At 38.9% G+C, this 18,379-nt stretch overlaps 1 protein-coding gene across 1 annotated transcript in view; it reads left to right on the top strand.

The window, feature by feature from the left end:
- The first annotated feature begins 1,298 nt into the window (after nt 1–1,298).
- The window catches only part of LOC108571009 (ras-related protein Rab-37), a 177,311-nt gene continuing 160,230 nt past the window's right edge, over nt 1,299–18,379 (top strand). The window contains exon 1 of the mRNA XM_017932976.1: nt 1,299–1,535. Within this exon, the coding sequence (XP_017788465.1) occupies nt 1,299–1,535 (237 nt within the window). The remainder of the gene's footprint in view (nt 1,536–18,379) is intronic.

The raw sequence follows: 18,379 nt of genomic DNA, 5'->3' as shown, positions 1-18,379 counted from the left end.
ATCGAACGTCTCGTGAATTTCGCGTAACTACGACTCGAACTGGGCCCACCACCATGTAGGTGGTCGACGTTCCATTGTGTCGGGTGATTGGTTGGATGGCTGGTTTGAGTTAACACGTTTCCACTATGGGACAGTCCTTTTTTCTTCGAAATTTTCTCGAGGGATAATAAAGTAGCCGAACGTGTCTTTATGTTTCTCTGGGAAGAGTTTGTATTGCAGATGTAGATTTTATGTCGAGATTTGGGTTTGTCGCGGGAATTCGCGTTGATTGAGAATGGTATTGGTTTGTTGGGAGAATTGGCGTTGATTGAGAGTTGACATTGATTTGCTGGAGGGACTGATGCTGAGTGAGAATTGGTATTGGTTTGTTGGAGGAACTGGTGTTAATTGTAATTTTTGTCTTGAAATGTTCTATTTGTAGAATTGTTCTCAATGTGATTACAGAAGACATTGGTAAATTAAAGGATGGAAGCTGTAAATGTGTAAACTTTTTCGTGTACCCTGTACGAGAGGCATGAAAGGAAATAAAAGTTGGTATTATTCCTCTTCTTTTTTCTGACTGGAGAAATAATACGTTTGGATGATGTGGTGTTGGTAGATTTTCAGAGGTTCTATTGGGATTTTTGATTACTGGATTTTAATACATTGTTTTATTGTATTCGCGATGTTTGTTCAACAAAGAAAATGGACACGAATATCCATTATGTTTCTATTATTCTGTACCCTCGATATGTCTTGCCAACATTTCACGACAATTTTATTACACAAAATTACCTCAATATTTACATATAATTACAAAACAGTGTTAAGTAACTTCAATATAGGTATATTACGTAAAATCTACAACTGAAACAATTGCATTCACATTCACATCGTCAGTCCAATGATAAAGTTACCAAACCGCAATTTTCTCGAATTTCAGGTAATTTGTTCGCCATCATCATACAATATAGGAAAGTTGCATAGTTATGTTTGCATAAAATCAGCACCCACAAAGGTGATTTTAAACTGGTCTTCTTCTCTCTTAAAAAATTACATTTTTGCAGTTTCCCACGTTTACCCTTAAAACAACGATGCACCATCCTAAACCGAGCTAAACTAACGTCAACTTAAACAATGCAAGCACAAAAGAACGAAAAACCACAAACCAGCTGTTCTTATCATTCCCTCAACGTCTAAGAATCGCCGTAAGATCTTCAATTTCGACGAGGTTAACAAATCACCGCAGCAGAAGCGTATCAATGGCTCCATAATTCACTGCTGGCTCACATTTCCGCTCGATTTTTCATCCGCAGGTCATGACGGGCGACGACAGTATGAGCGACGACGTGTTCGAAGTGGAGGCTGTTTCCAGCAGTTTAACACCGGGTACCACGGGTCAACCCGTGACCACGACACCCTCGCCGACCGGATATCGGGATTACAAACCGCCGGCGGAAGTGTTTACTGAAAACTACGGTTACACGTCCAGGGACTACGACAATATGAGCAGTTTGAAGAGGACGAAAGAAGACGACTCTGCCTTTGCACACAAGGTGAGTTCTTGTTTCTATTTTTTCTTGTTTTATTGTAGACTGTTAGTTTCATTTTTACGCTGCGGGAAAATTGTAGGGTGGAGAATGGAGTCCAACCTAGTTTCCGCTACGTCGAAACGTGATTCTTCTTCGATACGTGGGGAAAATAGGTTCGAGGGAAGTGGATTTATAGATCGTGATTCGAGCTCTTGGAAACGTGGAGATTTCATGTTTGGTTGGGCTTGTATCATTATGGTTGGAAATGGTACACGGAATGGGTGGATGGAATGATGAGATTCGTGAGGTTTCTATAATGCGGATTTTTGTGAAGCTGTTTGCCGGAACTGGTGAGGAATTTCAAGTGTGTAATCTTCTTTTGGAAGAGGATTCTCAGGTTCTTCGAATCGAAATGTTCATTTATACAGAAGTGACACTCTGTACAATTCTGCCTCTGTTCAATTACCGTTGAGAGATCGAACGGTTGCCATTCTGTGCTGCCGATCTTCGTTCGCGACAGTGCGATTTGTAATTTTTCAACTTACTTTCGCTCACTTATTTTAACATTGTCAAATATTAGGAAATTTTCGATTAGCTTTGAATTCCACTTAACGGGTGACATATTTTCCTGGTTACCCGTGAACCGAAAGGACACGTTAGAAGCAAAAATTGCTCAGATAAAAGCGCACCATCAATTCCACTCTTGCGATCCTAATAATTTGATCACCCACTACATTAGAACGCGGCTAATCCCTCACCTGCAGGATTCACTTCACCGAACCATTGTTCCAAACATTACTTTACAGCGTAGACTCGGCGCATTCCGTAAAAGGTCTCTGTACACAGCTCACATCCGACACTCCGTTTATTCTCCAGTCTATTTTCTCAACGTTTTCACCTTCTCCTCGATGCAACGTCCACGAGGAGTCCTCCTCTCGTGGGATATTCCGAGTATTCCCGGCATGTATCCGGCCAGGGAAAAATATTCACCGCAAGAACGTCGTTTGATATTCATTACCGGCTCATTTGCATGATGGATGGGACACAGTGTTTCTCGGATGTAGCAGCAACAAGGTCAGTCATGCCTTCGTACCAAGGTCAGCCTGGCCTCCTCCCCGTGGCAAGCCGGTGGAATAATGATCGGGAATGCCCGAGGACCGCGGTACGGCCCCCAACACGATCCTACGTCCTTCCTTCGGCTTCTTCCTTTTCTTCTCTTGGCCCTCTCGCCGGAGCTCAGCCTCTCCCTCTTCCATCTCCGTCTCCTTCATCGCCGCTCGTCGCTTCCTCTTCTCTCGTGTACACCTTAACGATCTTCCGTCTTCTTCCTCTTCTTCCTCGCGAGCCTCGTTGCATCCTTCGTTTTTACGCTCGCCTGTTTCTTTCACGTTTTTGTTAACTTCGTGCTCGTTTTTTCCCTCGTTTTTGGTTAGGTTGTTGCAGTTGCTGCTTTCTTCGGCTCTTTGGTTTTCTTCGCGGGAGACTCGGAAATCTTGCTATTTTCGTCTCCATTATTCTGACGAGTAATGAAACTTTCGAGTGTTGATGTTCTTCTTGTGCATTGAAATTGACGAAGATTCTGAGTTAGGCAGAATGAAGTATCTAATGACATACCTGTGCCTTGAGTTTTTGTTCTGTATCTGTTCGAATTGGGTAAGTTTGACCGATTAAGTTTGAGAGTGACAATTTTCCTTCTACGAAAGAAGAGAATACAAGGCAGAAATACATACACTACCGGCCAAATGTCTGGAACCACTGTGCATTGCAAAGTTGCACAAAAATTCCCCCCAAAAATGGTAGCATTTATAATCATTTTTTAACGAATTTTTCACCATTCCATCAATTGAAACGAGGTAAAGTGTTATTGATCTCCACAACATCAATTTCAAATCAATAAAGAATTAGCAGCAGATCCGATGTTAATGTAAATTGGCAGGTGATTCGAAACTTTTGGCCGGTAGTGTGTGTAGCGTGGTTCAAAATATTAGGTCTACCGGAAAGTGTCATCTCAAGATCCAAAGATGAGTCGTTCTACAGAAACGGAATCCACAAATTATCATCACGCTGGGAAGTGGTCATTAGTAACGATGGAAATTATATTACATGTATTATTTTCTTTTAATTCAAAAACGAACGCTAATCTTTACTGATCGTGATTTTTATCAGTCAGACAGCGATTTATATCGCGATCTTTAGCATTCGAAATCTTTAACCAATCAAATCAAGTAATATATTCTACTAGATTTAGTAATTCGAAAAGTCGAATTTTTCACGGAGGAAAGAAAATCCTTTTTTAAATTTAGACTAACTTATAACTTTCCAAGAACTGCATTAACTTAAAGAAAAGAAAACAGAATTTTACAGCACTCAAATAAGCACTAGAGCCGTCAATTTGCGAATGATTAGAAATCCTGCATTTTACGTTACACGAGGTGATATAATTTTGTCGACGATTTTGTTGTCGGTTTGTCCTGTTTTCTTGGATGAAAATTTTTGGTCAGTTTCGATCTTTTCCTTCATTTTCGTAGCTCCTCTTTCTCTCTTACGAAGATTTTAATCCCATCATTCAGGACCTCTCCCCTCTCTCCATTCTTTCTTCCTTCTTCTTCTTTTTCCTCAATGGGAATTCTCAGCCAACCCTTTTCCACTTAATCTTCATCCGTTCGCTCCTCTTTTTTCGTTCTCCTCTTACGAGGCATTTTATCTAAGTAATCCGTGAAATCGAGCTTTTATTTTCCTAACGTCTCAATGAAAGCTTTTCCAATAGTCAACCAATAATTTCCCGCTAAGAATAGAACAGACAAAATGTGCCTTAACCAACGAAAAAATATCCCGAGTGCAACAGTTCTGTCGTTTTTCGTATTTCCTACTAATTGCTTCCTTTTCGTAAATGAATTACTGCTTTTCAGGTTCTGCACGGTAACTTCAGATATCCTACTTTGATAATACCACTGTAATCGATCCATTTTTCACATTCTTTTCAAAACGAAGAAAAATTCAAATTTCTTATTCTCTCGTTAATACAGCACAATCGGTTGGAACTTTTGCACTAAATTAACACTCTAAAAAAGAAAATACAGAACGAGTAGAAGATACCTCAATTAACGAAGAAATATTACAAAAAACCTTCCAATCTTCCTGAAACTTCTGGAAGCAACTCTGTCCTTCGGACTCAAACACAAATTTTTCTCAAAACGAAGCAACATCACTGACACATTTTATGTAAACAATTTAAATTTTATTAAAATTTCTCATTTTCTCCATGATCCAGCACAACCTGTTTAAACTTTTGCACTCGCCGAAAAATATTACTCTAAATTATCACTCTAAAAAAAGTAACAACAACGAATTAAATATATCACAACTAACGAAAACTTTCAATCTTTCTAAAACTTCTCAAGTCCTTCAAACTCGAACCTAAACTCCAAGAAGAAGTCCCAGATCCCTCGCAACGTCAGCTGAGCCTAAAAAAAGTCATCTGCAGCCGCGTGCATACGCCATTTCCTCCTGCATCACCATTTTTCCACGTTCCCTTCGCATCTTCCCTCCTTCATCATCCACAAAAAATGGCTCGAAATTCGAACCGATCCGACAAGTCGGAAAAATCGAGTGGCTCGAAAGAATTGGGTAGCTCTAATCGCAAAGTAATTATTATTGCACACCTTTTCTTAACACTAGGTTTACGGGACGCGACATTTTGACGCATTTCGAATTTCACAAGGACAACTACAGAAACCGTTTCCCATTTCTCTCCTACCATTCATGCTTATTATAAATTTTACACAAATATACAATGTCACATAGTGTCATTTATAAGTTAATAGTGTGTAACATGGTGTTTTAAGTAAAAATAAGTTGCTTTTTAAGGAAAATGTGCGGTTTCATTCAGGCGTCAATTTGACGCGTGTCCGTGGAGATAGGTATATAAGAAATGTCCGTAAATCTAGTGTTGAAGATAGTAGTGCGAGCAGTAAACAGTGTTGGGACTATTGCAGGACTATCATATTTTCACCGGCAAAGGCAAAACTTATGGTAACAATTTTTTCCTTCACATTTGATAACCTAAGAATTTACTGCTCGATACTTGTTTATTTTTATTATAAAATTCTTTAAAAATTTTATGCGATTATGTCACAGTATAGATTATAGTAAAAATCCATGGAAATGAGAATAACGATGCTTATATCGAATTAAATACTTTCGAATTACATAGCACTCGTTAAAAGAAAAAGACCCCAAAATGAGCCCAATGGTACAATGAAATGACAAAGTCGAATAGTGACAATGCATAACGCAGATAATTGCTAAAGTTTCTTTAAAGTTTGCCTACAATTGTCCGCAGTGCCAAAGAACAAATCGAGCCTGTCGGTGAGCTTGTTTGCGTACGTACAGATCCCTGAATCTTGCAACCGTTGTGAAGGAATCCAGTTTAAATACAGGACTCTTGCGCAAAGGACGAGGGCAGGTATCGAAGTTGATTAAAGCGAGTAGGGGTGGACATTCGATAACGTTGCTAATAATTTTCAAGAGAAACAGTACGTCAGCTACAATTCTTCCGTCTTCCAAAGTGGACATATTGAGACCATCAATAATATGTCGTTTTTTAAAGAAAATCTGCGGTTTCGTTAGGTCCGTAGAGGTAGGTATATAAACCTAGTGTTAAATAAAATAAGTTTCTTAAAGAAAATCTGCGGTTTCTCACTCGTCAATTCGACGCGAGTCCGTAGAGACAGATATTGGATTATGGGAGTTATTGGTTGTTAAATAATTAATAATCCTTATTTTAAACTATAAACTTTTTATTGGACACAAGGAAGGTTCGCTTTTCTACTTGATGGTAAGAGCACTGTCTACGCCCTAATTATTGTCCACAACCCCGCTTGGGACCGAAGGGCCTTTTGTCACGTATCATAAACATTTAGATCTTTAACTAAACAGAGGTGGTAAGGCTAAACGGATTTTTCCGAACATATACAAAGTAATATATACTTCAAGAAATTTCTATATATAACTAATAACTATACAAGAAATTTCCGTAAACCTAGCGTTAATACAGATTACAGTATTCGAAGTAGCAGGACAACTCGGAAATTTCGATCTTCCCGAACCACAAATTCGATTCGAGCTACTCGATTGCTCAGAAGAATCGAATCAGCGGCTCAGAAGCGCTCGGATCGGATCGGTTATTCGAACCGAGTATATTCTCGACTCGCTTTTCCCGAGTACGTACTCGAACAGCTCTACTCTGCACTCGCGTAGTCATCCAACCTGCACGCTAGATCCCATTTCTCATGCCTTGGAACCCTTCTATCTCTCTCTCTCTCTCTCTCTGTGTTCTACGTTCTTCAAGAGAATCAGAGGAGCTGGATTTTACGATCGACCGGAAGCGATATCCCGATTTGCCTCCGATTACAATGTGTCCGCCGTTTTACGATCGAGCCGAGCGAAACGGTTACTCGGGAGGGAGAGAAAGAGAGATCTCGAGTAGCGAGATATCGTGTCCCGCGGAGGAGATCGTTAGTCAGGGCTGTGAGCGCGCGCGCGTGCACACACGCTGATTCTTGCACGCTTTCGCGTCGAACTGGTTTCACGTTTCGAACGAAAGCCACGTTTTATCGGGGCCTGATCGACCGCGGCTCTCCACGCCCGTATCGATAGCCGAGCCAATCTACGCCTTTATGTAGCCGTTCCTTCGTCCTCGATTGAATTTTAGAATCTATTTCTGAAGCGAGCCCTGATCGACGCCCGTATACACCAGGAGGAAAAGGTTAGGATGCTGCGGATGAATATTGCAAGTCTCTTCCTGGGAAGTTCGAAGTTCGCGGGCAGCTTGGTTTGGCTTGTTGGACGTTTCGATCTGTTTTGAGAATTTTTCAGTGTCGAGGAGGTAGTTGTAAACAAACAGTAACGGATTTTGGTGAACCAATCCTTTGGAACAGGCCTTCTCGAACGACTTCGTCAAATGTAGTCTTACGTATACGAGAAGTCGTATAGGAAGGAAGTAAACAACAAGTAACCACTTGCAAACTTAGTTTAAGTGTAATAACTTTATACTGTGATTAAAGTATAGCTACAGAAAATACCCTGCGCTGTGAATTACGAAGGTTCCCTAGATTCTTGTGTTAGGCGAGTGTAATAATAATCTGTCGAATTTAACCCTTAAGTGAATTAGTATTCATTTATATCACTTACACTTACAACTTATACACAGAGTGTCTCAGAACGAGTGATAGGGTAGAAAGTGATTCTACGTGTAAAGGTAACAGATCTGCGTGCAAAATATATATGCAGGGTCATTTTACAAAATATTCGAAATAAATATTAGGTTAAGTAAAATGTTCTGAGCGCTTTTCCGCTTTATTTCGACGATGAAATTAACATAGTTAGGATTATTCGATTTAGATCAAATATGCGCCGTTTTGTTCGAATAACTTTTGTCCATCTTGAAGGCAATTTCATAATTCCGCGGTTGAAGAAGTCCTCGTCCCTATTGGTAAAAAACTTGACCAGCTCATTTTCACAAGCCTCTCTTGAGGCCAGTTTTGTACCATCAAGAAAATTTTGCAAATGCTTGAAAAGGTGATAATCGCTTGGTGCCAGGTCTGTAACTGAAATATTAACTAAATGTGTTTCATTTCGAAACAAATGCTGTTTATACCCAAAGTTTAATTACACCTAAAGTCTCGTGTAACTACAGGGTCCGGCAAAAAGGGTCCATCTGATCTGTTTAAGATATGTGTATGCTTCATAGTTTTTTCATTAAAGATAATAGATTTAGTTAAGTTTTAGTTTTAGTTTTATAATAAAAGCTTTTACCTAACAAAACCTTCAAATCATTTTGCCGGACCCTGTACATCATGCTTTTCTCATTGTCAGACGAACATGAATGAAAAGAGTCGTTGAACGTTTCCCAAGTGCCAAAATATTTTCACGAATTACTTATTTGCCACATAACACGAACAAAGTACGAATAAATAATTCGAGAATGAAAGGGTCAATAGGTACTTCTCGCCCCCACTGTAAAACAAAAACAGCAGAATCTAACCAATTACACACAAAAGAGGTAGAAAAGTGATCACGGAACTTCACCCTTCGTACACAATTCGGGTCACTGAGGATCCAAATAAAATTTCACTCTTGCATCTCTTCGAAACGAATTTTCATTTCGATCGAAAAAACTGTTGAACATTTGTCTTAACGAATTTTTTCCAATTTTTTTGCCAGCCTAGAATAGTACAAAAATTAGACTTGGACACAAACGGTTTGCCTAGAGAGTGCGAAAAAGTAGGTTTAACAAATGCCAGAATTCAGACCAAATAAAAATCCTTTTTTCCTTCGTGCAACACGAGAGTGTAGAAAGTAAAGCGTCGTTGGAGGCGCATGATTTTCAGGATGTCACGGCAATTAACGAGGGGATCCTCGGGTTCGATTCGAGGGAAGGAGCCTGGGCCGTTCCAGTGATCGGTAGGGCGAAGTAAAACCGGTAGGGGGTCTACGGTCCCGAGCCGGTTCTTGCCTCGCATTTTCTTCCAGCAAGTACTCACTCCTATAAGGGATAATTGAAGAGCTCGGTGCACCGCGACCGGCTGCACTGTTGCAAATCTTTCGGCAAGAAGGGGAGGCGCGTGCAGACGCTCGAGAAACTGTTCCCGATACGATCCTTACCCTCCCTTCGATTTACCGCGCTCCTTTTACTCCTAGAATGACTCTTCGCTGCGAAATTCAACGCTTTTTCCTCTAGTCGCTGAATTTTATGGACGGTCATCTGATATCGCAGGTATAATCGACGGTAAAATTCTTCGATTGTCGTTCTCCACGAAGTTGTATTTTAACTTCAATTTGTGGCTTTTCAGCCCTTTCGCTGCGGCAGATTTTGGCGGCAAGTTTAAAAAAACATTTTGAGGTTTAAATGAAAATTTCGAAATTTATCGCTTTAAAAGTGAAGGTGAAAGTACGTCAAAGTACGTGAAAATGTGTCAAAAAGCACCAACAACACTAGGAAGTTATATTTTAGCTTCAATTTTTGGTTTCTTAACCCTTTCGCTGCGGCAGATTTTGGCGGCAAATTTAAAAAATATTTCGAAATTTACCGCTTTAAAAGTGAAGGTGAAAGTACGCAGAGAACAGGAATCAAGGCTTAAATTAGAGTGAAAATGTGTCAAAAAGCACTAACAACAGAATGCAAGAAACTTTTCAAAGCCAACAACAGAAAAAGGGTTAAAGATTTCACGGGAGTGACTCATTCGTAAATTTCATCTTTTTGCAAGTGTATTATAGGTTTATGATGATTTACCCTTTCTCGCGTGATTCGTTTTAAGTTTACGAAAAGTTAACGACCGCGAGAGGCTTACATTACGGCCGAGCGTTGACTTTAGCCGACAGGCGTGAGACACTAGCTGTAGCACATGCTCGGTGACTATATTCAAACCAGACATGCATTTCTCCTTGACAATTCTTGTTTCAATAATTTTCTATCTGGATCGCATTAAAATTCGTATATATACATATTTCCTCCGCGTTGAAGAAAAGTATATACGTATAGAACAATATACGAAGTATGTTAAGATAAACAGAAAAAGTCACGTGTTAAATTTCTTTTAAAAATTCAGATCAATCTCTGCTAGAGTACTCAAGCGAGATACATATGTGCGTCTTACTGGTCACGAAAGTGTTAAATATGATTGAACACCAATTATTTTACAAATCCATGGTGATTTTATGTCATCTTTTTATTGCGAAAGTATAAACAGTGGACTCTGGGTCATTGGGCAGAGCTTGGCTGTTGTTCCTTAGAGAATAGATTTTTCATAAACATAAACAGAAAAATCGGAATTACAAGGAATTTTCGATGTATTGTAATCGAAACCATTTTTAAATGTATATTGCATATTCTAAGAAACTTACAATTTATCTCCGTGTACTCTGTTAATGGATACAATGTTATTGACTACAGATATGGAAGATATCGATGTTACAGAGAAGAAACGTGCTTCTCTTTACGTTCCAGATACATTGCTACAGTAAATCCCTGCCAGATGCAGTAGACAAAGCTCCCTATATCCCTGGTACAGTACTTGTGCATCAATTGCACGTTTAGCTAACAGGAATAACTCTCGTGAAATATCTCAAAATACAGAAACTTCGTCGTTCTAGCCTATAAATTTCTCGATTTATTCCAGTAATTACCCTCGTTATCTATTCTCCATTGACATCTCAATAATAAAACGTAGGTACTTCATCTACACAATTCTCTAAAAATCAATATTCCACGACTCGTTAATCAAGTATCGACAAATCCACCTTTAATTAAACCCAAAGAAATGATCGGGTGTAGCCCTTTTTCACTAAATCTTTACGACTCTATCGACTCAAATCCGGCATATTTCTTCAACGAAGAAATTCCTTAGTTACCCGACAAATGAAAGAATGATAATCGAGAATCGTATTTAAGTTTTCGTAAATGAACATTGAAGTTTGTAAGAAAAGGCACCTGATACACACATTTTATACAGAAGAAAATAATTTTTTGAAATACTTGCAATAACTCCTTTCTTCATTTTCGAAATCGGCTTTTCGAAGACAAAAATAAGTTTTTTAACCGTTCTGCAATTTCGACTTTAGCTGGGTACGAGGAATTATTTAAATTCTTCGCGCACTCCGTACCTTAGGCAGAGTGTTTCAAAATATGTGGACATAACTTCAGGGATGAATTCAGTACGCTAAATACGTGCTATTACCACCAAGAACACGTATTAACCTCTTCAGGGACACCGACACATACACTACCGGCCAAAAGTTTCGAATCACCTGCCAATTTACATTAATACTGAATCTGCTACTGATTCTTTATTTGAATGATAAAAAATTCGTTGGAAACTTATTACAAATGCTAACCTTTTTGGGGAACTTTTGTGCAACTTGCAACGCACAGTGATTCCAAACATTTGGCCGGTAGTGTGTGCGTCCCTTTAAATTTTCCGAAAATTCCAATATTTGCCATAGAGAAAATATGAAAACCACAATCTCCCAAAATCCCCTAAGGAAAGTACTTTAATTGCCATCGATTGAACATGAATATAAATGTAACTACAGTCGGGGCCACGATATAGCGAGGTCGTAAAATCGGTCAGACGTCAAAGTAAACATGTTTTAGCTGCCGGGACCCGAAAATTGACAGAGATACGAGCAGATAAGTACTTGAAACCATGGTCAGGACCGTACAAAGAATTCTTCTATCCAGCGAAAGTCAAACTGATTCTAATATATTTACTGAAAATTGAGTTCAGCTAGGACAATTTAGGGTTTTTTTCTTCTGGGAAAAGCCGCATTTGGAAGTACGGTTACAAGATGCAGATAGAAAATGCAAAAGGATTGTGTAGCTTTAATATTAACATATTTTCCATTTGTAAATGAAATACCATTTTCTACTTGAAGTACCAAATCATATGCTACCATTCGTTTATTGTTGGAACCCTCAAACAGACTGCAACACACGGCCTTGAGTGCCGCAACATCAATCGGTGCCGATTCTTGAGAGTTTCATTTACGACCTCGCTATATCGTGGCCCCAACTATACGTAAAAAATTCGATCAATTTTTGCTAACTTTAACCCTTTGCGATCGGTGCCGCCATAGTGGCGGCATTTCAATTTTGTTCTAGAAATCGGTGTCGCCGCTATGGCGGCATGATCTTTGTTTTGTCAAGTATCATACTTTGGAAAATTACAAAAATTAAAACGTTTTATTTTTATGCACTATAACTAGTATGTATTAAACAAAATGTATCAGTTTCAAAATATTCTGTTTTTCAATATCCTTATATATATAATAAATAAACTATGCAAAAATAACTTTGAAAATTTAAATTTGCTTCGACTAGCTGATAGTCCAACCAGAGAAATGTACCGATCGCAAAGGGTTAAAGAAAATCGTCTCTGAAGAGGTTAAACTGATCGGAACAAATAACAAAATAGTGTTTACATAGGAGACCAGAAGGTCGTGCGCGAGATAAGAAGCGTTACTTGTAAGCAATTAAAACAAGCAGTCAACAGAGTGATAAGAATTACTGGACAACATAAACGGCTATAATTCGGAAACAAGGTCGCATCGGGTGCACGTTTATAAGAACATTTTTTCTTTATTTTAGCGCACTGAAGCCATCCCTGAAGTTACGCCCACGTGAATTGAAACACCCTGTGCATATAACAATATATATATTATTGGAACAGTTCACGGTGCGCTAGATTCAATCAATGGGCTGATTCATAGTACTAGAGTGGAAGCGAGGTCGCGTGGGCGGATTAAGAGCACAATTGGCCGCGGTAGAGTGCGTAAGCCTCCGGACTCCGCTGCCACCGGAATATGATTAAGCCATTCCTCGATACGTCGTTGCATTAACGTCAGACCCGGATGATTTTGAGCATCCATGGGGAAATACCGTGTTTCCGAATGCACTACGCCCTGTGATCGCGGGTTTCCGTTTCGGCGAGTGAATTTGCAGCGGAAATGAGCAGGATGAAGATTGCACACGTGTGCGTGGAACGTCGATTGGTATTGAATAATTATCAATGAAAATTGATCAGCGTCAAATATGTTGCAGTGTAGCAGAACATTTTTTTTTTTTGTTTGTCGCGCTGATTACTTCCGTTCTGGTCATTAACAACCTTAGAAGGTGCGTGGGACCTTAAACTTGCAGTTAAAAAAAAGAAAAACGTATAGCAAGTGTATTTTTACCGAATGCAAAATTATTATTACTTCTTTTGTTTGTCCCACTGATTACTTCCGCTGTGGTCACTAATTTTAACCGTAGAAGGCTTATGTGACCCTAAACTTGCAATTTGAAAGAAAAGGTATAGTAAGTGTATTTCTATCGAATGAAAAATTATGTTCTCGTTTGTGTAATTGATATTTTTCAGGTGAAAAAGTTCTATCTTTCTCTTCTTTTCGAGAAGCTCGCGATAAATCTTCCGTTCTCTCGGAATATTTTCTTTTTATATCGAATGAAAATTTGTGTCAATTTACGTCGATTTATGTTCAATGAAAAGTTGAAGTCTGATCTAGAAAGACGCTTTGATTTCATTTAGGAAATTACATTCCGCGACGTCTTTCCCCCCTTCTGACTTATTAACCTACTTTATTGCCACCGCGTGAAGTGGCCTCTACCTTGAATAACCAACAAATTTGCATCAATGATGTGATGCTGTCATCGTATTTAAAATGAACACTAAGAACATCCTCTTTTCACCACGTTCGTTGTTATTTAAATTTTGTTAGCCCCTCCGAGTAACTTGAGTAAACTTCTCATACTTCCACATAGTCCTCATGCTTAGCAAGATGAAGAAAAATGCATAAAGATTCCTCTGAAATCATTCTGGACTCGATTGTCAGTGAAATGACTTTTCATCTTCTGTCGAAACAGATCATTTTGAGTATTAATAAAATGGAGAAAGATGTATGAAGATTCCTCTAAAGTTAGTCTAGACTAAATTGTCGACTACGAAGCTTCATAGTCCTCATCTTCCATCAAAACAGCTCATTTCGAGGCAAAGAAAGATGCAAAAGGGCTTTAGACACGATTGCTATTAATGAAATTGCATAGTTTTCATTTCCAACCGAAACAACTCATTTTGAGGATTAAAAAGATGGAGAAAAATGCAAAATATTCCTCTGAAATCAATCTACACTAAATTGTCGATAAACTGTGAAGCTGTATAGTCTTCATTTTCCATCAAAACAGCTCATTTCGAGGGTTAACGAGGCAAAGAAAGATGCAAAAGGGCTTTACATACGATTGCTATTAATGAAATTGCATAGTTTTCATTTCCAACCGAAACAACTCATTTTGAGGATTAATAAAATGAAGAAAAATGGATAAAGATTCCTCTGAAGTCAGTCTACACTAAATTCTCAATGGAACTATGAAGCCGCAGTCTTCATTTTCGATTGAAACAGCTTATTTTGTGGGTTAACAAGCCAAAAAAAAAAAAAAAAAAATGCACACCTAAATATTTCTCTGAAATCATTCTAGAACCGAATGTCAATAAAATGGTGAAGCTGCATAGTCCTCATCCTCGGTCAATACAGCTCCTTTTGAGTATTAATAAGATTGTTACGCGTCGACAGGTAACGACGCGACTTCCAATTTGTCACAAGTCAAATGAAGCCTTTCGAAAAGTACATATGGACTGTATTTCGTACTGGATAATAAGATTACAAATACATAAGTCAAACTATGTGATTATTCTACAAAATTACCGTGCCTTAAGTGTTTCTTGTTTCTGTCTGATTGTCACTGTGCGTCTACCGTCGAGCCAAATTAAGTCATTTCTTATTGGTTGGATATTTGATGAAGAATGGACACAACTAAATTCTAATTAGTAATTCCGGGTGTGTCTTTTTGCATAGAAAACGGTCTTTCCTTTGCTTCGATTCTTCGACGCATTTTACAAACTGAAGCGTGTAAATATATGTTAGAACGCTTGAGGTCGTAAATTTGGCGGTTAAGGTGAAGCTTTCGAGTACCTTTACTTCAGGGCCTAGCGTACGCAGTGTCCTGTGGCGTGGCCTTCGTGTGAGGCCACCGTAAAACAGTCTGCTGACCGCGACGAATATTCGAAAAGACAATCTATCGCCCACAACGCAACAAAGACAAAGAAAAAGTGCATAAATATTCCTCCGAAGTGTCGATGAAACTATGAAGCTGCATAGTCCTCATTCTCCACCCAAACAGCTACTTTCAAGCATTAATAACTCCAAGAAAAATTGGAACAGTCTCGCCGGAAACCACTCTAAGGCTCAACTGTCAACGGAACTATGAAGCTGCACAGTCCTCATCCTACGTCCAAACAACTCCTTTTTCAGAGTACCGACAACACGAAGAAAAATTCGAAAAGACTCGCCTGAAGTCACTCTACGTGTAGACACGATTGCCAAGGGACAACGAAACGATGAAGCTGCTCCATCGAGTTGTTCGCTGTTTGCTGGCCGGAGAAGGGCGGGCAGAGACGTATAGAAAAAGAGTAGCTTGATCGAGCGGATTTTTTCCGCGTGCACCAGCCTGGAACTCGGCTAGGAACTGCGCCGCTGACCTTAAGCGGCCGTGCATTTGGCGGGCTCGCGCAGTCGCATACAAATTGAGTTAGCGGCCTCGTGGTAATGGAGAAAGACGGGAGCGAACCGACGAAAGTACGAGAGGAGAGGAGAATATCGCGAGCGTGTGCGCTCGCAGAAGTCTCGAGGAATTATTCGCGTGTCTGCGTTTTCACGATTCTCCGAATGGCCGATTTAATCGGATCTTATCTTCACTCTCGTCAAGATTTCAGCAATCGTTTCTTGCCACTCTTCTTACTCTTATAGGGTCTGGTACATTTGCTCGTAATTGTTTCTGGTGATTTCTCTTTTTTGAGGTTCTTATCTTGTTTTTCTTTTCGGTGTTTAGTCATGATTGTCGTTCCCTATTGAGGACTCTCAGTGTGGCGTTTGGAATTTATGCTAAAAGTATCTGTGCTTAGGATTATACATGATTAGAATTTCAAGATATCCTATTAATTTCGTCCTTATTATATACACATTTCACATAAATTAATAAAAATCTACCAAATTTTCTAAAAATCTAGAAATTTTCAAAATTATCCTTAATGTTTTCTCCTCCTCTTCATCAGCAATCAGGATCGAACAATATTTGAATAAACGTCAAACAAAATATTCAATAACATTTAAAACGACAAAAAATACAAACTTTAATTGAAGCTAGCAAAATAAATATTAAAGTAGGTATATTATTAAATATTGATACCTGTACATTTGAAAAAGAAGAAAATAGTGAATATTATTGAAAGCCGAAGAAATCGGAGAAGTATAAAAAAAATTGGTAAAACATAGTCGCATAAGAAGGTAGAAATTAAAGGTACTTCAGTAATTCGATTTGCGCCGCGAGTGAATTGAAACGAGGCCTGAGCATTCGAATTGCCAATAATGTCCCTAAAAATGGCAAACGTCCCTGGCTACGTAAAGTCCTTCTTGCGATCGCGTTTCACCTGATCGAAAAGGTTGACTCTCCTTTTATCGTGAATCCGAGCAACCGACTGGTCGAGCGAACCGAGGATTCAAGCGGCGTTTTTCGCGTGCGCGATTGGTATTCCGCGCGCTGCCTCCCCGAACTGGGAATTGTAAATTGATAAACGCTCCGCGATAAAGAACAGGGGAACGTCTCTACGTCGATACTATCTGTCATAAGGTGCACGCGTTTTTTATTCCCTTAGAAATTCCCCGATGACTATTCTCTACGTTCGTCGAAAAATCGCGCGATCTATCCTCCCGCGTTTTAAAAGAACGAAGAAAAATGACGCGGTTTTGGTATTTTATGATAATAATAACGATAATCTAATGATTTCAATTTAACAATAGCGATAATTTCAATTATTTTATGCAATAATTTGCGATTTTTTCTTAAATCATTACGTTGAGCCAAATGTCATCGCTTCAGTTTCCAATGGTATTCTTAAAGAAAGTGATTGGCTAGTATTTTTAAACGAGAATGAAATTATAAATGTGCTAACTTTATTTTGAGACAGTAAATAATGCCAGCAATCTGTTTTATTTAATGTGGGACAACTAAACCTGGATTTCCTCAGCACTTCTTTCAGAAATAGTAGATTTCTGAGAGAAACTGAAGAGAAGAAATTTTTCCTAGTAAACAATGGCTCGAGTAAATTTTTTTGTATGTATAACAGTTTGTACGTAATAATTTATTTATCTGATTGTTAATCAACGGGTTTAAGAACCCTTTGGTATACGGGCGTTGAAATTCACACAGGGCAGTGGTATACTGTACAGTGCAAAATAAAGAAGAAAATGAAAGAAGAGGAAAAGAAAAAGAAAAATAAAACGAGAAAACAGAGAAATAACAGAATAACACGCAAGACAAAGAGTAAATTAAGAATTATTTACAGCGGTTAGAACAGAGTGCTTAAACGATAGACAAGAAATCTCGAAAAAATGAAGATTATTGCAAAATTTGAGATTTTTGCGATTAATAATAATGACACCCTGCAGGTATATGCGTGTAGATTAGGAAGAAGAAAATTTAAACGAGAGAGAGAGTGTATAGTAACTAGAAAATTTAAAAGGAAGTTTGGCGACAGGATGAGATTTAAAATAGAGAAAGGAACAACGGTACATTTTCCAGTGTATGTTATAAATTAAATACACGTTTTACATGATGTATATTAATATTACCTGAATCAGTACGTTGCTGGGGATAATTGAAAAAAAAAAAACATCAATCGCAAAGGAACTAAATTATACAGTAGCAGGCTTAATACAGTCAATTCGGAGCAACAACATGCAAGTTACAAAATAATTAATTACCATAAAAAAGGAACGTTTATTTGATCATCGAAGAACACTTTGAACCCCAAATCTTTAAAAATTCAACGATTCCCACCTCTCGAAACAGCAGAAATTTATTAATCTCCACTTTCGATTCAAAGAGAACCATCTGAAAGCCACTTCCTCCATTAAAACCCCCGCGAAATCCATACTCTCCTCAAACGAACACGATTAGCAACGTGTTCTCCATACATTTCGCGTGCATCGTCGCCTATCCGGCCCGATTTTTGTCCCGCAGGGGCGAATCAATTAAATCTCATTCACAAATCCGGCCATCCGGAGGCCTCGAATCCATAATACATAAAGAGCTCGCCTGTAGGGGGGATTTGCAATTCTGAGCGGATACGAAGTTAGTTTGCCCCGGTAATGGGCGAAGAAACGCGGCGGCCGAGTAATAATTTCGTTCGACTATCGCGCGCCGCAAAAAGGAACCCGCTTCCTTCTTATTGTTCCCCTCGGTAATTGAGTTTTTCGCTAAT

This window comes from Habropoda laboriosa, unplaced genomic scaffold (assembly GCF_001263275.1).
Source record: "Habropoda laboriosa isolate 0110345459 unplaced genomic scaffold, ASM126327v1 scaffold97, whole genome shotgun sequence".
NCBI classification, from domain to species: Eukaryota; Metazoa; Arthropoda; class Insecta; order Hymenoptera; family Apidae; genus Habropoda; species Habropoda laboriosa.
This window is presented reverse-complemented; position numbering and strand designations above follow the sequence as displayed.